Source organism: Hydra vulgaris, chromosome 12, assembly GCF_038396675.1.
Source record: "Hydra vulgaris chromosome 12, alternate assembly HydraT2T_AEP".
Classification (NCBI taxonomy): domain Eukaryota; kingdom Metazoa; phylum Cnidaria; class Hydrozoa; order Anthoathecata; family Hydridae; genus Hydra; species Hydra vulgaris.
In genome coordinates, this window is record NC_088931.1 from 34,432,559 (window position 1) to 34,455,682 (window position 23,124).

The 23,124-nt window shown below is 26.3% G+C and overlaps 1 protein-coding gene across 2 annotated transcripts in view; it reads right to left on the minus strand.

Annotated features, from left to right (window-relative positions):
* The window catches only part of LOC100209841 (endothelin-converting enzyme homolog), a 36,588-nt gene extending 13,959 nt beyond the window's left edge, over positions 1 to 22,629 (minus strand). Inside the window, exons 1-5 of one of the 2 annotated variants that reach the window (XM_065813031.1) lie at positions 21,784 to 22,629; positions 8,101 to 8,154; positions 2,523 to 2,657; positions 964 to 1,044; positions 292 to 422 (exon numbers count right to left, since the gene is read on the minus strand). In XM_065813031.1, the coding sequence (XP_065669103.1) occupies positions 292 to 422; positions 964 to 1,044; positions 2,523 to 2,657; positions 8,101 to 8,154; positions 21,784 to 22,401 (1,019 nt within the window). In that variant the 5' untranslated portion in view covers positions 22,402 to 22,629. Of the gene's footprint in view, positions 1 to 291; positions 423 to 963; positions 1,045 to 2,522; positions 2,658 to 8,100; positions 8,155 to 9,548; positions 9,812 to 21,783 lie in introns of those variants that run through there. The other variant, XM_065813032.1, reaches the window with a different exon arrangement.
* Positions 22,630 to 23,124: the final 495 nt, after the last annotated feature.

A 23,124-nucleotide genomic window follows, 5' to 3' on the forward strand; every position in this document is an offset into this window, starting at 1 on the left:
ATTATCTATAAGTATTATCAAATAATTCTAATATGATTCTAATATATATATATATATATATATATATATATATATATATATATATATATATATATATATATATATATATATATATATATATATATATATATATATACATATATAATTCTAATATACATTATAATTCATAATCAATTGATCACATTAGATTCATATAAGTAAAAAAGTCTTCAAAATCAAAAATTTAAGAGACTTGTAACTAAAATAATAGAAATATTTGAAAAAACTTCTCAAGAAATATAATTATATAACCTTTTATCTGTTTTTTTCATTAAATCTGCCATATTATGAAGATATACTGGTGAGGTTGCTAAAATAACTTCTTTTTCGTTAATCTTGTAACTATCTGGAAAAATCTTTCTTAAGTGCTTCTTCCATGGAAACTTAAAAAAGTAATAAACTCTATATAAATTTTTTTTTATTTTTATAAAAAAACATGTATTGTTCTTACACATAATAAAAAAAGGCTGCCACAAAATCAATACTTGTAAATTTAAACCCAACCTAATCATAGTAGCACTGTTTTTACATTAAAAAAAAGGTTAATTTACTAAGAAGTTTATTAAGATACACAAATTGGAATAACAGGCTTAAGATTGGTTTGCAACCATTTTTGCCTTCTAAACAAGTTCAAATAATCCTACCCCTTACCTTCCTAAGAATAATTCAGCACACAAAGTCAACAAAAATTTGAAAATAAAAACATTTTAGTAAACTCAGAACATGTTAATAAAAAAAAATCGATAAATTAAATAGTGTCCAGCATCAATCTTTAACAATATAAACTTCAAGAATATTTTTTAAGGAGTGAAAAATAAAAAAGAAAAATGGTTGCAGCTTTTATTCAAAACATAACCTCCTCCAGCGTAGTTATGATACAGTCACTGCGGAGGAGGTAAAGTTAATACCATAAATATAATTTACATGTTGCACAACTTGCTCAAGAATTTTCAAATTAATCCTTCTGAATGTTCCAGCTTGTTTTGCTTCAGCAGCAGTAAATAACTATAAGATAAACAAAATATTGAAATGTTTATATAATTTCATGAACTACTGTGATGATTTAAATATTTATATTATATTTAAAAGAAAAATCCATTAATTATAGTTTTACCTTTTATTAGTTTTTTATAAATAGGTTAATCTTAACAAAGGTTAATCTTAACTAAGACATAACTTATAATATCTCACTATGTCAAGCATTATGTCAACAATTAATGTCAACTATGTCAAGCATTATGTCAACAATTGATGTCAACTATGTTAATCATTATGTCAACAATTAATGTCAACTATGTCAAGCACTATGCAGCATATTTTAAAAGCTCCAAAATGAAATGATTTCAAGTAAAACTTTCTCTATTTTGGATTTAGTACAATGAAAACTTTCTTTCTCGGGAATGCGATAGAATGGAGTTTAATTTTCAATTTTTAAACTATGATGCCATATTATTTTTATTTGTTTGTAACTACAAAGAGTATCTAATAAATGTAAGCTACAATATTTATAAACAGCTCGATGATAAAAAAACTTTTTTGATACTTCTAGGCCAGCCACAATAATTAAAAAATAATTTTAATAATAATTTGTAAAAAGCTAATATTTGTGGTTAAAACAAGGCATACTTACTTTATTTTTTATTTGAGTTTTTTTGTTTGTTTTGGTTTTCTTGCAAACACTGTTACTGACAGTCACTATGACAACAGTGATATTTTTATGTAATCCCTTAGAGGCAAAAATATGCTATTTTTCATTATTAGCCTAATTTCAGAATTTGATAAATTCTAATTCTGAAGTATGTAATATAAGCATTACTATGAAGCCATAGTTACTGTGCAACTAGATTTAAATAGTTTTATAGAAAATTAGAAAGTCTTATGAAGAGTTTTGTGTTTAACTTGTGTTTATAGTTCTGAATAAAAATTTAAACTAAATAAATTCAATAAAAAAATCTAAATTTGAACAAATAAAAATAAAATGAAACTTCATTTAAAATTCAAATTCTCTTGAGATTTGATTGCAAAATAAAAAATTGATAGTAATAATTTCTGAAGAAGACGCTCCATTTTAAACAATGGTACTCAGGGCCAGCAACATGGGTTTCAAAGTGGGGGAACACAATCGTCAATTTTTAAAAAAAGTTTTCCATATCTAGAATTTTCTCGAAAAAAAAAAAAAAAGTCCTTTAGAAAAAAAGTGGGGAGGCTGGGTGGCACATATCCCCCACCCTCAAACTCCCGGGTGTCATTAACTCTGGTAATTAATGAATTTGGATAAAACTAAAAGCATTCTACTAATTAGATCACAGATACTAAAATGAAAGATGGCTTGACTAGTTTGAAGATCTTTTACACAGATTCATTTTAAAAAATAACTAGTATTACCATTTATAATTCAGATTCTGCCATTAACATAAACTAAGCTTTACATTCAAAAAACTTTTAATTCAATTACTTTAACAATAAAAAGAAGAATTTATTACCTTGGCCATTTTTTTTTCAAATTCCAGGATTGAGAGCATTTGAGCTGTGACATTATTTTCAGGATCTTTTTCATTGCAAGTATATCCCAACAATTTTGCAACTTTTACCATATAGTCACCATAATCAACTAAAATCTAATAAAATAAAAAGTTTCAAATTTATAAGCAAAAAAACTTTTATCAAGTTTGAACAATGTGTAAAAATTAGGCTTATGCAACTCAATTTATATGGCATAAAAGCATTTTGAGGGATTCCTAAGAACTATGAACACATTATTTCTTTATTATGTTAATATTAATAAATATTATTATTTATTATTTTCAATTATTATGTCAGTCAATGCATCTTAATCCACACAATTACTTAATATAAATGATTGACATCATAATAAACATAGACAAAATGATCATCATTCCAAATGTATTAACATGCAATATAGCTTAAAGATAAAAAGTTTAATCTTAGAAAAATAAAATGGTAAAAATCCAATCAAAAGATTAAAAACTTCGTTGTAGCATTTTTTAATATATATTTTATTTTTTAAAAACTCAGATTTCAAAAAGGTATTTAGATTTCAATAACTATACTCAAGTCAAAGTTGTTTTGATTACTTTCAAAAAACTGTTTTTTTTTTAATTAATTTTGATCCAATAATTTTGTTTATTATGCATTTGTTGTGCATGATAAGTAACAATACTTTTAAACAATGCCAATTGTTTAATGGAAATATATTATATCATTGAATCATGAAGTCACATGATTTGTTTTAACACTTTTATTAAGTTGAATTGTTTTAAAAATTTGATTTAAACACAAACTTTGCTTTGAATAAATTTAAAAATGATTTACTGAGTTGATTTAGTTTTTACTATTATCTTGTTAAGAAATTAGTTCATAAAAAATGTACATACTAAAAGTACAACAAAAATATCACACCAAATAAAAGCTTTTACATTTAAGTTCCAAATACTGCAAGTTAAACTGCATAAACTGCTGTAATTAATTCAAACTTTTATAAATTCATTGTTAATTCAAGACATCAAAGATTTCTTGTATAATATTGTCAATCTTTAAGTTGTTTTAATAAAAGATCTTTAGAAACATGCAGTAAATTTTTCTAACTTGATGATTATAGCACTATCCTCGCTTGAATTATATTTTAGTTCAAACCAATAAGGTTGAATAGACATTTTATTAGAAATACAACTAAATTTTTTTTATAAGTTCTGTTTAAAAAGCTATTTTTTATTAAAATTAACTAAATTAATTTAAATAACTTTAATTAACTCCATAATTATTTGAAACAATAAAGACAATCATTTCTCTGCTTAAAAATTGACAAATCAATTAAAAATTGATACGCAAATTTTTGTCAAAGGGAAATTTTTGTATCTTAGCAGATGTTTTTTAATCTTGATCTAGCTGCTGATCAATTGAATGAAGTAAAATCTTTGGTGAAATGGATTTAGTCATTTGAATTCATCAGCTTGGCAACCTTCTTGTTCATGGCTGTATATATATATGTATAAATATATATATTATATATATATTATATATATATATATATATTATATATATATATATATATATATGTATATATATATATATATATATATATATATATATATATATATATATATATATATATATATATATATATTAAATTAGTAAAAACATATTAGTACTAGTATTAAAAATTGCTGTAACTGGTGTGAGCCAGTGAGTGTGGTATTAACACACTATGACAGCCGATTTGCTTGATTGCTGCTCATCCAGCGATCAAGCTTTAAAAGCGACCTGCTTTAAAACTGTTAACTGATTGTGCTTTAACCAACTCGCTTGGCAAGCTAATCCACAAACTAGCCGATCTATTAAATAAAAAGTTTTCATGACAGGCTTGCTTAGTGATTTCTTTGACATATTTAAAGCTGTGACCTCTCGTTTGAGTTTGTTGAATACTAATTTTTTTGATTGTTTCCAAATCGTTAAAACCGTTGAAGAGTTTAAAAAGTTGAATCATATCTCCTCGTTGCCTCCTTTTTGTCAAGGTAGTCAAGTCAAGAGCTTTTAGACGATACTCATAGTTGATTATTTTAAGTGATGGTATTATTCGAGTTGCACAATGTTGGACTCTTTCTAATAACTCAATTTCTCCCTTTCGAATAGTTGACCAAACTTGTACTACAAACTCTAACAGTGGCCGCACAAAAGAAACATAAAGTATTCTCAGCAGTCTAATATCTAAGCAAATGTAGCATTTTCTAATCCGACCCAACATTTGGTTGGCTTTGCCTACGCATTTTATAACATGATTTTTCCATTTCAAATTGCTTGAGAAGATTACTCCAAGATCACTTTCAGATTCTGTTATGTTTAACTTTTGATCATTGATATAAAGGGGTGATTTTTTGTTATTCCGGTCAAAGTGCATGACCATACATTTTGAAATATTAAATTTCACAAGCCAGTCTTGAGTCCACTTAAAAGCTAAATCAAGATCTGATTGCAAAGAAAGAGTTGGTGTCATCTGCATACAGCTTGGTTAGATTTTTTAGAGTTTCAGGCAAATCGTTTATAAATAGTACAAACAAGAGTGGTCCAATTACTGACCCTTGTGGCACACCACTGGTAATTTCTGCCCAAGAGGATACATTTTCGCCTATCACAACTCTTTGTTTTCTTTCTTTTAAAAATGCTTCAACCCATTGTATTGTCAGACCAGATATTCCATAAGCTGTAAGTTTAGGCAACAATCTTTTATGTGACACTGTGTCAAATGCCCTGGCAAAATCCAAAAAGATAACATCAACAGGTCTACCATTCTCTAAGGCGGTTGAAATAAAATCAAGTGTTTCAAGTAGATTCGTTAAGCATGATTTATTTTTAACAAAACCGTGCTGTTGCTTGACTATTAGTTTGAACTTATATAGAAACGTTTCAAGTTTACATCTGATTATACCTTCCATTATTTTACATGCACTTGAGGTGAGTGATACCAGTCGGTAGTTTCCTGCTAAGGTTTTTTCGCCTTTTTTGTACAGAGGAATGATATTTGCTGATCTAAATTGCACTGGCAGTTTGCTGGTTTTAAATGATTCTTTAAAAATATACGTAAGTGGAATAGCAAAGGCTGATGCACAGTTCTTTAAAATAGCTGAATGTAAATTATCCACACCACTTGATTTGTTATCTTTTAAGTTTTTTAATCTTAGATAGACATCTTCATATGTAAAATCTTCATTTGTCAAAATGAATGTTTCAGTAGTTCTTAAATCAAAAGAAGGCTGTGGACCATCATCTTCTTTCACAAATGCAGCTTGAAAATTTTTGTTTAAGATATCAACAATATCTTTTGATTTTTTGAATTTTGAGTGGTTATACCATTTTCTCCCTTTAATGCTTTTATAGTATCTTTGACTGCTTGTTGATTGTTCATGTAGCTGTAGAGAAGCTTTGGATTCTTGATGGCTCTTTTTACCAGATGAAACTCAAAGTTTTGTCTCACTTTTTTAATCTCGTCTGCTACATTTTTGCAAATCATTTGTGTTTAGATTTCAAAACAGGGTCTTTCCATTTACAAGAGCAGTTTTTATATCTTAAATTTTGATTGCTTCTAATAAGAAACTTTAACCTAGCATTAACCCAGGCTGGTCTAATTTTTAAAGAGTTAAATGTCTTTTTAATTGGAGTGAAATGATTACATGCCACCTCAGTATAAAAAATCAGTTCATCAAACAATTCTTGTACGTTTTTGTTACTGAAGCATTGTATCCAGTCAACATTTGAAATTAGCTCAGATATTAGTTCAAAATTGGAATTAGCAAATGTAAATCTTTGCTTACTTTTATTGTCACGGATTGCTTTATCAGACAAGATGAAACTGAAACATATTATAAGATGGCCTCTGGTTATATTTCCCAGAACAAATTTTGAATCTATTTCGTTAAGACTTGCTGACTGAGTTGTAAAGATTAAATCTAAGGTACTCCCAAGTTGTTCATCTGACAGCTGGAAAGTTGGTATGTTAATATGCTGATAAAGAAAATTATCATTTAAAATATCTGTAAACTTATATTCAATTCCATTCTCATTTGAAATTGCATCAACACAGACATTTGACCAGTTGATTGATGAGAAATTGAAGTCGCCCATGATAAGTAATTCTTTGAACTTATTTTTGCCTATATATTTGCGTGCCAGGCCAAAAACCACATCAAATTCTGCTATATCCAAAAAATCATTTGGCCTGTAGATACATCCAAGTAAATACTTGTCATTATCAAAATAAACAACTGCCCACACTTGTTCTAGTTTACAGGGATTTAGAACAGCATCATTTAGTTCATAGTAGTCTAATGAGTTGTGTATATATAAACAAACACCACCGCCTTTTCGTCCGTCTGATCTGTTTTTTCTGTACAGATGGTAGCCTTCAATGTTTACAACTGAATCACTTTTAAACCATGTCTCAGTCACAGAAATTACAATTGATTTGTATTGTTCAATTACCACTTTAAACTCATTTAACTTGTTATCGAGAGAGGTAGTATTTAGGTATAAACATGACAGCTTTTTAATTTCATTGCAATCTGAAACTGAATTATGTATACAATTATTGATCTGATTTCTTTTTGAATTTGATGATCTTATTGCCATGGATGCCATATCAAAAGGGGTCATATATATATACGTATATATGTATATATGTATATATGTATATATGTATATATGTATATATGTATATATATATATATATATATCTATATATATATATATATATATATATATATATATATATATATATATATATATATATATATATATATATATATATATATATATATATATATATATATATATATATATATATATATATATATATATATATATATATACAATAATAAATTAGTAAAAACACTTATCTAATTTCTGTCTTCAACAACTTGTTTCACCATCAGTAGGTTCATCAGGAAGCCATCACGGAAAGAAGTTCCTGATGAACCTACTGATGATGAAAAAAGTTGTTGAAAACAGAAACTTGATAAATGTTTTTACTAATTTATTATTGCTCTGTTCTTTAAGAACATTGATCATTCTCTTTGAGTATATAAACTTATATATATATATATAAATATATATATATATATATATATATATATATATATATATATATATATATATATATATATATATATATATATATATATATATATATATATATACATATATATATATATATAAGTTTACATAATATATATATATATATATATATATATACATTATTTTTTCGCAAAAAAATAATACTTGCTGTAAAAAAAGCTACTTAAGTCAAACCTGATACACAAAATAGAACTTGATACAAAAAAGACAATAAAAAGAAAAAATAGCTTTAAAAGAGAAAAAAAAGTTTACTTTCTTTACTATTAAGAAACGTACATTAAACATCAAAATCTAATAATTTTCACTCAGTTTGAAAAAAGAAACAAGATTTTACACATTTAAACTTCTTAAATGTCTTTATTTTTATTTCTCTTCTTTTTTTTATAAAAAAAAAAATACTTAACAAATAAAACTAACATTACTATGATTGAAATATATTTCTCTTTGAAGGCTCAACCCAGATTGATCAATCTAAACATAAAAAAATACATATGCTTATATGTATTTATATAGAAGAACTTAAAAATATATTATTAAATACAACACTTAAATTTGCACTTAGATTCACAAGTTCCCAAAATTATTATTGATTTAGTTGTACTGAACTAATTAAAATAATTTAACCAAAATTTGACAATTTAAATAAATATTTTGTAAAAAAAGAGCCATATAAAAAAAAAAACTCTGTATTTGTAATATTGAAGTTAATATTACCTATTGAAACACGTTTATTTAATCCAGAATAGTAAACAAATTTTGGAAATGATTCTTTTTTTATTTGTATAAAAAAGAAGAAGCTCTAAATACCGAAACTGGAAATTCGATTTCTCAAATTGAAATTTAATAAAAAAAGAAGTTTTTAGAAGTTGTAGTAGTATTACAATAAAAAAGACTTGGTCCTTATTTACAAAACTGGTTTACACTTAGAAAGATACCTGTTAAGATGTCTGATAGAAAAAAATGGATTTAACTCATCCATATCATAATTAAATAAAAGAATAACAAGAACCTTCCCATGCTGTTTAAGTGTGAAATAAAAATTATTACTGTCTTTTCAAAAAAACTACTTTTTTTTAAATAATACTATATATATAATAATATATATATATAATTGTATATATGTATACATATATACAATTTATTTAGTATATATTAGTCAATAATTTTAAAAATGTTTTAATTAACTAAAAACAAATCATGCATGTGCATTTTTCTACTGATCAATCATTGATATTTTTTAGAAGTATTGTTTTAGAAAAGTACAATTTTCAAGATAAATTACTTGTAACCTTTCTTCAAAAAAATTATACTAAAATTCATAACAAAATTTAAAATTTATCTTATTAAGACGCCAAAATATTTTTTTCACCCAATTTTGGAATGTCTAGCACTTTTCCTTATTTCTCTCTCTCTCTCTCTCTCTCTCTCTCTCTCTCTCTCTCTCTCTCTCTCTCTCTCTCTCTCTCTCTCTCTCTCTCTCTCTCTCTCTCTCTCTCTATATATATATATATATATATATATATATATATATATATATATTATATATAGAATCCAACCTAAATTATCATCTAAATTAACTATTTTGTATATTAGTATGATGACAAGAATTGTAAAAATTAGTGATTTATATCAAAAAAGCCTCCGAATTTAAGCATTAAATAATAAAATGTTACATATAGCTTTTTTATGGTATGCACCTAAATAATATTTTATTTTAACAATTTTAAAATGTTTTCATTGCACATGTCTGCATTTAAAAACTTACTTGATTTTAAAAAAATCAAAGTAACCAAACTATACTTACTTTATGTGAGTTTATATACTTTATGTGAGTTTATATATATTACTACTATAAATGAGTTTACCTTTTTATAATACTGAAGTCTGAATTTCTTGAGCTTCATTAAATGCCATTATAAATTACCATTAGCAACATTTTGATACATTTCGTACCATTGTGATATAAATAAACACATGAATATAGTGCTTGTTTTTTTTGCGGTTTTTTTTGTGTCATTGTACATTTTTTTAACTTACAAAAACAGTTGTTTAGCAATTATTAATTCTAAATATTTAATTGTTCAGTACTTAATAGTTGCCTCAAAAATTGCTAAGTGTTTAATAAATTCTAAAAAATTTTTTAATAAACTTTTAGATTTGAATGTAGGTGAAAAAAAAATCCCCAAAAATTGTCTAAGCAAATTGCAAAAAGCAACAAGTTTACAAAAAAAGTATATATCATAGAAAACTATTTTTATATAAATTTATTCTTGATAGATTTCAAAATTTTTTTATTAATCTTTTAAGCTAGTACACTACTAAAAAAACATTTATTAAATAAAACATCAATAATAGTACTATAAAACATAATTACTATAAAACATAAAAATAATACAATAATACATCAAGAATAAAACTAAAATAAACTATTAAACATAAAAATAATACAATAAAACATCAATAATAAAACTAAAAATAAATATTTTTCTGATGAAAAATATTTAAAAAGAATTAATTTATACAAAATTTTTTACCAGAAAAAAATTTCTAATTATTGCCCCAAAATTATTTTCTTTATTACATTTTTTTGTAACAGCTTTTATTATATTAATTTCTCTTGTTTAGACTTATGCATTATTTTATAATCTGATTAACTTATAGATTTTTTATCAATGGACTTTCAAATTCAATTAAAAGTTGTTGTAAAATTGCTTGAAATACTAAGTAACTGATGTGAAGATGTAAACTAATTTCTCTATTAAAAAAGATTGAACACGAATATTTGAAACCTCATCATTCTTCAATTGTACACTGAATTATTTACACAAACTTATTGTAACTATACAATATTACTTTTCAAACTTACTCTAGTATTATCAAAATAAAAAAGTTTTTAAAAAAAAAAAAATTTATTTAACGTTTACCAGAAACATATGAATGAATAATTTTATTTTACTTGTTTATCATAGAAAATATTGACCTGAACTTTTTCATTTACTTTATACACTTTCTGTTGGCGTTTTCAAATCTGGAGCAAAAGGATTGATTTTAGTTATTAAATTAATGAAATTTTTTAAAATGTAGTTATTTTGTAATTTAATATTTACACTGTAAATAAATTTATTTTTTTTTATGTAGAATACAAGTTTATGATGCAAAAACTATAAAATAAGTCACAAAATGATATGTCAAGAAGATACATAAAAATATGTTAAGAAACTACAAAAAGATACCTTTAAAAGATTGATTATTAGAACATACCTAGAGCTAAAAATTGTTAAAATATTGTTTAGAAGCAGACATGCTGAGCTATAAGAAAATATATTGAGAGTTAAGCGTAAAGAAGATACATCAAGAAGATTAGAAATTATGTTAAAAACACTGATTTTATTATAAAATATGTTTTCTTGAGATTACTTGAGTATAAACTGTTAATATCTTAAAAATATTTATATATAATAATACATTTACAAGTTGTAAATGTATTATTTTAAATATTTTTAAGATATTAACAGCTGTAAATTACAACAGTAATTTACAGCTGTTAATATCTTGAAAATATTTTTTTTGTAAGTTTTTTTTTTTCAAAGTTTTAACTTTTCAACTTTTTAAAAGTAATTTTAAAATTTAATTTAAATTTTAGTGACATAAAAAGTTATCAAATAAAATGAATAAATTTGAATATCTATGTTAATATTTTATATTTTTAGGTTTTAGTTTTTTTTTTAAAAAAAAGTTTAATGTGGCTTAAAATTGAAAAGTTGTTAATGTGTTAAATTTAAAAGTTTTAATGTGTAAAAATTTTAAAGTTAAAAATTTAAAAAAAAAAAGTTTAATGTTTTTAAAAAAAATTTAATGTGCAAATTTCATTAGTTTAATAGCTAAAATCCCTAATGCTGGCCTAATAGTGACCATATTTTAAAACAACACAGGACTGTGAAAGGGACAGGGTTAACATTGCTAACGCTGAGTCACAAAACACTGTCAACTCTGTACCAACCCTGACCGTATTTTAAAAACAACACGGTGTCGCCTTAAATAAGTAGCCTTGTTTCCGTTCGGTATAAACTCAAAAAAGAAAAATAATAATATTTTAAAATTTTTTAAAATTATATAACTAAAATCCCAGTCTATAATTACTCTGTTGAAGATGTTTAGCAGTATGTCTCTGATGGAATAACAAATTATTATAATAAAGAAATGTCAACTTTGTGGTATGTGTATATATAACCCACTATTTAAGTTGACCTTTTATATAATTTATGATAAAAAGTTTATTATTATTGTATATTTTATATTTGCAGTATGCTTTTAAAGTTAATTTTGTACTATGTCTCAGCATTTCAAAACCCACAGTTGTTTTGGGACTTCCATTTTATGCATAGACTTATTTGTCAATTTTGCTCAGAACTATTAATCAATTTTGCTATATATTTAAGTGTTGCAATTAACTAATACAAAGTAATTAGTATAAAGATGGGATTGTATCAGTTTTTCGCTTTTAAACAAGTCTGGGGCCTTGAATTTTGAGAAAATCTGGCCATGGGTACAAAAACTTCCCCTAGACCTTATTGGACCTCTTGCTTTAACAAAACTTGGACAAAAATATATTATTACAATTACTGATCATTGAATTAAATATATTGAAAAATTAACAATTTATGTTTATAAATTATACTTTGTTTTATAGATTTTTGGTACACTTTTAAAGTGGTAATGGTAAAGCTTTAAAAAAAGCTATTTGTTAATGATAGTATCATTGTAAAAAGGGGCTATCGAAGTTCAAATTTTTCTAAAGTTTTCTTTAAAGTTTGTCAATACAGTCTAAAGGCAAGGCCTTAGATGTTTTAAGAAACCCATCTGGTGGCTTGATGACACCTTGATTGATATAGCACAAAGTTTGTTTTTTATATCAGTTTTCTAAAATATTTGAGTTTCCAAGTTTAAAATGTCTGGGTTTTGTGCACTTTTAGTTATTTTAATTCAGGTGGTTTTTCAGAAAGTTACAGTTTTATGCAAATGATTAATGTTAGAAAATCATATTGGGTATTTCTAAGTAATGTGTCCTGATGTTGTTTCACATTGGAAGTGTGTTCAGTTTTATGATTTACTCTTTAATAGTAGAAGTAAAGGTGATGCGCCATTGTTAGTGCATAGAGTTGCACATGAAAATGATTGTAATCTTTTATTAAAAGGAAATGCAACAACTTTGTGTAGCGGCATCAACCTAAGTTTAATTAATTGTTGGTTTGTTTACGTTTTATGTTTTAGTTAATATTTAAAAAGTTCATTACTTATTTTATTTTTGTGAGTGTTTTATGATGTCTAAAGTTATACAGTTGGCTAATTTAGGTCAACTATTACTTGTTCTTTATTATGTTATTAGCATGATGATTTGTTTTGCTCACTTTGTAGTTCTTTTTTTCTTACTGTCATTAGTTATTCATTTTATCAGCAAGGGTTATCGATATAAGATATAGTTAATAGGTACAGTTATTAAAGTCAGTTCTTTATTTACATATATTTGTTGCAGTTACATTTAACTATAGCTACTATTACAACTACACCAAAAGTAGTATTTAAAAATATGGCTATGTAATTTTGAATTATAATGAGATATTTGATCAATTTTTTATAGAATATTGTGAAAGTATAAACTATTCTGGCATGTTGATACCATGGCTGTTTTAACATTTTTAACATTTATATGATTTAAAAATTCAAATTCTTCTGGCAGACATTTAGAATTAATTTTGTAAATCAATTTATTAATATATATTGATCAATCCATTTATTAAGTACTCTTTTGGCACAAAAGCAGGTATTTTTTTTTTTTTATTAGTTGTGATTTTATGATACTATTTATATTATACTATATTTCTATACTATATAGGCTTAAAAATCCATGTGGAAAAATTGAATTCCTTCCGAAAATGCCCAAGTTTCAACCAAGTTAAATTTTTTTAAAAGGGCTTAAAAACCATGTTTTTATTTTGCTATTTATACTGTGTAAGGATATTTTGATCTTATTTTCAAAATAAAGTTTTAGTATAGCATGAAGCGTGTCGTTTCTCTAATGTCGTTTCTTTAATGTTGTTTTTATTTAAAATATTCACAGTAAGAAATAGTAAACCAAGTTTAGGTCACATTTTATTATTATTGTGCCATACATACATTAAAACCGCTAAAATCGTCGAATAATACCCGTCTAGGTTGTTATTCAACGGTAGAACAGTAGTGGTGTAGTGTGGTAGAGCGCTCGCCTCATAATCGAGAAGTTCCGAAGTTCGATCACCACCACGTCCCAGGTAGTATCGGGCTCAACTTGTTTCTCCGCGGTCTCGTTCGTCATGGTGTGTGTTTCAGAGTTATAGAGTTGAGAGAGGGTTGTAACAATAACTAAAGAAGCATCCTCGAATGTAGTGGTTTTTTCGGTCTTGAGGAGATAAATTAACACGCAAAAAAAGGCTAGACACGAAAAAATAAATTCTCTTCTTTCCTTTATTCTCCAATAACATCAGTATACTTTCCTTACTATTTATCTGCGTAGAATCAAGTACAAATTTTAGATTTGTTAAATTTAAGGGTTAAAGATTAATAATTTAACGTAAAACATTTTTCTAAAATGCACAGTTAAATTATTTAGGAATACAATAAACTTCCTTGTGAGTTTTTTTTAATTTATTTGATATCAATTTTTTATTTTATTTGATATCAATCAATTCACCCGTATGGATATTAATACGGGTGAATGACCTAAAAAAAAATTTTTTTCTTAAAAATATGTTTCTGGTCATACTATACTATAAAGATATAAATTACGACTAGAATATACAAGTTAAATATTATTAAAAGTAGTAAATTAACACTATTAAAATGCCGTAAAATAATAACAATTCGCATGACAAAGTAAATGCTTTTAGTTCGGTTTACGTGAATAAAACCTTTAAAAGCTTTCTACTATTATTCACCTAAAGCTGAACAAATAATCAGCGTTTTAAGAGTAAATTGCCTAACTTTACGTAAATAAAAATTTGAAAGAGTTTTCTTAAATTTTTATTCACTTAAAGTTGAACAATTACTCCAAAGGTCCTGAGTAAAACCAATTGCTTTTTTTTATTCACCCGGCCTATAATGGTGCGCAATAACTTACCAGTACTTTAGCGCCTATTCTGCAAAATAACAAATACAAACTCTGAGAGTTGCCTTTGGTATTTTGAATCATCACAAATTTTTGCAGAGTGTTTTTATGAGACACAAACTTGAGATAATTGGCTATTGCAGGTGGCTAAAGCTCCTCTAAAAATCTCTTTTTTCAAAAATCTCCTCTAAAATCCTCTATTATCTTCTTAAAACTAGAAAATATGATTAAATCTCCTCTTTAACTCCTCTTTTTTATTTTTTTATTTCTTGATGTTAGTATAATATTCTGTCTATGCAAAACTGGTTCCGGGTTTTGGTACTCATCTTTTTTATTTTTTTTATTTCCCCCAATCAATATAATTTATCTTTTTATTAAAAAAAAAAAATTATATTATAATTTAATTAAAATCTATTCCATTCATATCATAGAGTGTATTATGGTGAACACTTCCTGAAAATTTCATAGAAAAATATCATATGGTTCTCCAAATATATTGGCCGGCGTGCACAAAAAAAAGAAACCAAAATTTCAAAATCCATCAGGAACATATAAGTCACCATCTTTTTCAATTAATTTGTCATTTTTTTAAATTTTTTTGTACTTAATATTTGCCGCCTTGACTTTTTATCAGGGTTCATTCTAACTTTGACATTTCTTATTATTTCATTATTTAATGCTTTACATCCTGTAATCATATGAAAGCTTTGCTTTATGTCCAGTTAATATATCTTTGGCTCCAATATTAAAGTAAGCTACAGCATCATATACATTTATTTCTAATTGGGTAAGCGAGACAAATGTTTGTTTTGGTATACGGTCCCAAATCATTCTATTAAACGATTCATTAGCATTTTGTGTTTTACCATGCGAAAATTTTTGTAATTCACTGTCTTTGCATTTTTGTAACGCACTTCTTTTTATATAAAGATATTTTAGTTTCATAATAGCGCTCATTGGTAAACCCGGTCCTGGCTTATGATGTTTTATTTATTTTATCAGCATTATATTTGCACAAACCTTTGTAATTACGAATACTTAGAAATATAGAAAGTTCTCCATTGTGCATAAACAGTTAGATTAGACTTTTGGATGCCTTGAGTAACACTGAAACCTTTACAATATCTGGACATGACTTCAACATTTAACACTTTGCCACTAACAGTAGATTCGGTTCATCGATGAATATCCTTGTTTGTACCATGTACTATTGCAAGATACACAAATATCAGTTGGTGCCATATATTTTTTGCAACATATTTTCAGCATTTATCATGGTTTGTTCTGCTACAGTTTTAACATCTGATACAATTTCTTTAATAATTTTTCAAAATTTTTTGGTCATAGGCTTAGGTAAATTTGTGCAAGACTTTTTTATGCCTGCATATCCATAGCCCAATAATCGCATGCAATAAATTATTCGCTTATCATTATCAAATCTTTTTTTATTGTATTCATTGATAGAGGTGTAAAACTGACGAAGACAATTGCAATCTTTTTTCAGACACTTAAGATAAAACAAGATAAACCATATTGTTTAGTATATCTTTTGCCTAATAGAGTGTGGGATTATCACATTCTGGATACAGAAAAAAGCTCAAAACAGAAATTAAAACAGCAACATCAATGATACGATAGCCAGATATAATAGGTTTCAAAACAAGTGCATCTTCTAAGTCTTTAACTTAACGAGATGAAGCGGACAAACTTAAGTGAGTTTTCAATATTTGGTTTCAAAACACAAGTATAACATTTAAGTTTATTGGTGGCAACTCAATATTTACATTATCAGAAACACAATCAATATTAACAGATTTTATTTACACAATCAATAATAACAAATTAACATTTCCCATAAATCTTTTCTTTATACAGTGAGTTTGTTTACGTTACTTTACTCGACAATCTTTTCCCATTTTCACTAATAAAACTAAGCTGATAAAATAACACAATAACTTACTCAAATTTTCGTAATTGATGTACCAACCTTTACAAAAATTCTAGAATAATTCATAAAGAAGCTGTTCAAGCTTGTACATAGATATCATAACACTTGTTTGGGTTAAACTAGGTGATATGTATGGTGTATACAGTTAATCTAATGCATGGCTATAGCGTTGCTAGGGATACCACTTCGAAGTAGTTCATTCAAATAGACAATTTAAGATATAGGTTAATATGCTACTTTTAAAACATTTTTTATAATCTTACATAGGTAAAAGTAGTTAAAAGTTAAGATTTTTTTTTTCGAAAACTTTCAAATTTTAACGGGGGATAACCCCTTGAAGCTAACTTAAATATTAGCAACCAAATTGAAAAAACAACAGATTTAACTACAATAAAATAGGAAGAGATTGTATAATTAGTTCTGACTCTAAATCATTTTTGGTATTTACAAGATTTTAACTTAACCCTTTAGTAGAAGGAATGGCATTACATTTGACATATTCTGTATCACGTTAGTAGAATTAAAATGACGAGGGCTGATTTTTACATTTTCAAATGTCTATGCTACCAATTTGTGCAAAAAAATAAATAAATAAGTTGTAAGATCTAAAATGTTCATTACGAAAAAACAATGGAAATTTTAGATTGCACTCAACTATTTAACAAAATGCCTAAATTTTCGATTCCAGTCTGCAATTTTTTTCCAATTATAGACACAAAAATACAGGAAAAGAATTATTTGGAACAGCACTAAATAAAGAAATTTTGTTTAAGATTTCATTAAACTACTACTGCTAAATGGAAAAGTTCAACTAAAAAATAATAATTAAATTAGAAAAATTGCTGCTGTTTAAACAGTTTTTCAAAATGTAATAATTCTTTGTTTACTGTATCGTTTTTTTACATGAATACAAATATTTGTATTCATGTAAAAAGACGATACAGTAAATTTGGGTAAAAAATCATAACAAGTTTTAACTAAATGTTATTTTGAGTAAGGATACTTGGTTTTAAGTCTCTATACTTGATACATAAAGACACTTTTGTGGCTTGTTTGAATCTTTTTTTAAATCACTCTTTTCATAAGAAACGTTAAAAAATTTGATTGCCTCTAAATTTTTGTTTTCAACAGGAACACGTTATTGATGATATTTTATTGCGTATGCTTTATCAACTGGAATAGGGGTTAAACTTAATTGTTTATACTGTTAACTCCCGGTAAGTCGAATACCGGGAATCAACGGTAAAAATTTTGTATGGTAATTAAATATATTAACTTTTTTTTTAAAAAAAAAGAAGCCACTCCATTAAAATTATTCTTAAATAGCTAATACCCAGAAGTTTTATGATATGAAGCACCTCTAGCCCCCAAATTTTTATTAAGGTGTTTACTTAAAATTAGTACTTGTACTATATGTAAATATTCCATGAAATGTAAAATCTATTTCAGAATACATTTTATTTCATTTGAAATATTGTCTATGATAAAGTATTTGTGTACTTTTATTTGACTTAAATTAGGTAGCACGAAAAAAAATCTTGATCATAAACTTATTCGCTGCTGTACATCTTTTTCAGCATTTTCATATTATAAAAATGGGATTCAAAATGCGCTAGCCCAGAAAAATAATAATTTTTTTATTCAACATCTTCATATCCAACAAGGCTGCAAGCAACCACTATTAGATTTGGAAGTTACTGGAAGAGAAAAGATAAACTTTATAGAGTAAGATAATAATTGAACGACGACTTAAAGGATGGCAAATTGTATGAACCAGGAAAACAAGATAAAAGAAGCGAATTCTAAAGAACTGATGTTCGAGGAAAAAAACTAGACGAATATAAACTTTTGGAGCACTTAGGAACAATCACAGTAAAAGTATGAGACTTAAATGAGTGACGAGTAGCACTAGAATGAACTTCTTTAGAGCAATGCTCATTGTAGTATTTATAGAAAAGAGAAATAGAACTTAATTTATATTCATTAATAAATTTCATAGACTAATCTCGTAGCATTCAAAAATTATGACTATATAAAGTTAGCAAATTGAGTTACAAGTTTTGTAATAAATTTTATATTATATATATTATATTTCATATATTATATATTTCATATTACATGATTTATGTATAAGAAATTTTATATTATAAAATTTATATTTAATATATTATTTAATACTATTTGTTAAAACCTTGTTATCGAAGTTTAACGAATATTCGTTATTTGACTCATTTAATTTCGATTGGTGAAGTTAAATGAATTTTGACGGTGCTTAATAATACTTTTTGAGAGCAACACGGATTGCAAATTATGCGGTGTCTGCCTCAAATCAGTTAGAGACTAATTACAAAAGATTGACACAAAATATATATAACTCAGACAAATTAGTGTTAATAAACTCAGTTGTCTAATATTTTGTTTAAATTACCCGGTGGGAAATCAGCTAGCCACTAGCTAGCTAGCCATATTCGTAACAATAAAGAAAGCAATTTGGCCAGGAGGCTTGCTAAATAAGATAGCAACTAGCTAGCAACAACGCGTAACGATAAAGACAGCAATTTGGCCACGAGGATCGCTAGCTAGATAAGCTAGTGATTACCTTGCAATATGTAATATTACTACACATTACTTCTTCATACTTTTGCCAGATAATATGCTGCAATTATTAGACATAATATTTCATTTAATAACGATAGTTCCAGACGGCTTTGGAAACCAACTTGACACAGTGCAAGATTTTAATTTAAAACGCTAGGTTTCTTTTTATACCAACCGAATTTTTTCTATTTTTTGCTTGTTGATATTATTATTTTATTCTTATTAATTTAGTAGTTTTATCTAAAAAAACATCTACAAACAGCTACAAAGCTACGAAATGTAGCAACGACATGTAGCTACGAAGCTATGACATGTAAAAACAATGCTACGACATGTAGCTACAAACCTACGACATGTGGCTACAAACCTACGACATGTAGCCATCGACTAGCTTTAGATTTTTTTTTTATGTTGTAGCAAACTACAAAGTTATGATTTGCATCTAACATTATATTGAAGTAATATTAATTGCTGCAAATTCGCAATATCTATATAATGCTATATAATATGATGTAAAAAAATCGAAACGATGTAAGTTCAGTTATTATCATAAATTTCAGACCCAATGCTTAAAATATAACTTTTTAAGACATAAAATACAAAACTAAACAATAATGTGAAAAAAACCGCTCTAAAATTGCTTTAAAACTATTCGCTATTCATTTAGACAATTTGTTAGAATATTGATATTTTAGGTAGGCAATATAAATGGGTAGACGATTTGTTAGAATATTGATATTTTTTCTATTGTTTATATCTCATGTAAAACAACTGGAATGAAAACTGGATTAAGTTCATTAAAAATGTCAGAAATTTTCAGACAACTGTAGAAAATTATTAGGAGATTCTACTTCGCCACTTGCTTTACAACTTAAAAACTTTTTGACTAGAAAAGATTAATGTCTTCTTTTAGCAACCTTGGTTCAATTTTTTGGCATGTCTTGGGACGCTAAATTATTTAACTTTTGTCTGAGTGTATTTTTGCGTCCTAATATGGCTTAAGAACCGGTGAAGTTGATTTTTCAAGACCCTAATTTAAATGGAATACGAATTTAGACAATATGCAAACTCCAAACTTAAATGGAAGACGAATTTAGGCCATATGCATACTCCAAATTTAACTAAAAGACGAATTTGTACTTGCAAACCGAATTTAACTGAGGGCCGAATTTGGATTTTATAAACCAAAATTATTATTTTTTAGTTAAACATATTTCAAAACATGAAAGCATCAATCGACAAAAAAAACAAAAAAAAAAACCCGACGACAATGGGTTTTTTAATTTTAGAAATCTCCAGATATAGAGGACTTTTTTTAGAAATTAACGATTGTGCCCCTCCACTTCAAAACCAGTGTCGTCGGCCCTGCAATTTGCGTCGAAAAAAGCCTGAAATCTAAAAATGCAACAATACCGAGAATTTAAGTTATGCAATGTTTACAACTCCTACTTTTTAAATGAAGATCAATAAAAAAGCATTAACAACGTTTATTGAAAAATTTCGTCCATTTGATAAGGAAAAAAGATCGTGAAAAATATTAAGTTTTTAATTAAATTAAATTCACCTGTTTCTTCCTTTTAGGATTTTTTGAAAGCGATAAAAAAGATTTAATAAGTGATGAATAGACAATTTCTGTAAGACAAATTTATTTTTGTCTAAGACAAACCTACTTTCTTTAGTCAACGAGGTTTACTTATTTTTTTATAAAACTCTGAAACACGAACCATGAAAAGCATGGCCGCTGCGCTGAGAAACAGGTTGATATACATGTAATATATATTTTTTTTGTTCGTTTTTTTAAGTGCTCCAAGAAGTCCTAACGGTCTTGTCACAGAGCACCGCGGAAGTGCATTTAACCAGGAAATTCACGCCTCCTTCCTTACCGTGACGCGAAAACTTGTACAGAGCTCGTTTCGAACCTAGATCTCTTGCTTATAAAGCAAGCGCTCTAACCACTGCGCCACGGCCGCTAATATATTAAAATAAGTAAAAAAAAACAACAACTTTTCAATTTAACTGAAAGTTAAATGAAATTTTGCAATAATACCGAATTTCACTGAAAACCGACAAGGTTTATGTAAATACATTTGTGTAAATGCCATAAGTTTTTTTTTAAAGAGGGTTATTTACTATTATATCAATTTTTTGCAAGTCTAATAATGTTTTATCGATAACAATATTGTTTGATTAGTGTTGGAGCTACTAACTAAAAATATTAAATAAAATATATAAAAAGTATTTTTATTGATTTATAATAAATAAAAAGACATACGCAATCTTATTTATCATAGGCTATTATACCTAATCAAACCAACAAGGCACAATTTATGTAAATAAATTTGGCAAAATATAGTTATAAAATATAGTTATCTAAAAGCCTTAATTTTTAATAACCTTTATTAAAGATAAATACCTTTATTAAATGCTTTGTTGAATTCATGTGGTCGTTAGTTACTTCAACTGTAAAAAAAGCAGGTGCGGGATAAAAGTTTCGTTGTGTTTTTATCATAACGTCATAAACACTCCATTTTTTCGAACTTTTTTTCCATTCATCATTGTTACAGAGCGACCAACCGCCAATATAGGAAATAAAATCTAAAGCGGGCTTGGCTCCTAAAGATTCCAAAGTATCATTGTCCATGCAGGATTTGTAAAACGAACGAGCTTTTGTTAATGCTTCGTTTTCATTTGGTTTAGGTTCTTCCTCTAACAGCCTATGGAGTTGATCTTCTATTTCTTTAGTAAGAACAGTAAATGAAGTAATTTCATTTTCACTAGATGGAATTTTATGCGCTTCTTTCCAACCGCCGCAGGCAAAATTATAAAAATCGTTACAAGGTTCTTCAGTTTCATTTAAAGCTCCCTTAATAGTATTAGCAAGCATATTACATTCTTGAGAGACGCATACCTCAGTCGTAGAACTCTCAGTGTTAACGAATGCGTTTTTTATACTTTTACAGAAAACATAGTTCATATAACACAAGGTAAATAAATAAATTACTACATACATGCCCCATGAGTAATTGGTCATTTCTCTGGCATCAAAAGCCTAATGTATTTATATTTTATATCAAAAATCGTAATTTAAATTTGAAAATTTAAAACTTATCTTTAACTTCATTAATTTGTATAGTATACAAATTTCTTCTAATGATAATTAAAGATAAGTTTCAATTTAAACTTAATAGTTGTTTTCCAACGTTTTAATTTGTTTGTTAGTTCACGCTTGGCTGCTTGCAAAACGCAATTAGTCGAACACACAAATTAAACATACTCAAGCTTTTTTTTTTCAGGTGTGTGAGTGTTTATAAAGCTCAATGCTCCATTTTTTGATGTTTAACTGTCAAGAAAAAACTGCAAACGAAATTATGCAAAATTTTTGTGAAAAAAAAAGCAATAATGATCATAACACAAATCAATTTAAACATTTTTATTTCCAATATACAAAAATTATAATTTTAATGGTTTTTTATAATATATAAAAAGTATTTAGCAATTCAAGTATGTTTAAAATTTAGAAAACATTTCAATGAAAATTTAGTATATGTTTATATAATATATATATAATTTAGTGTATGAAAAGTCAAAAATTAGTATTTATGTAAGTAAAAATATTTCATTAAATGATTGTAAATCAAAGAAAAATAAATTGTAAATCAAAGAAAAATATTTTTTATATTCTATTCTTAGTTCAAGAATATTCATAAAACCTAGAAAATAGTTGTTATCTTAATGAATATGTAGAAAATGTAAT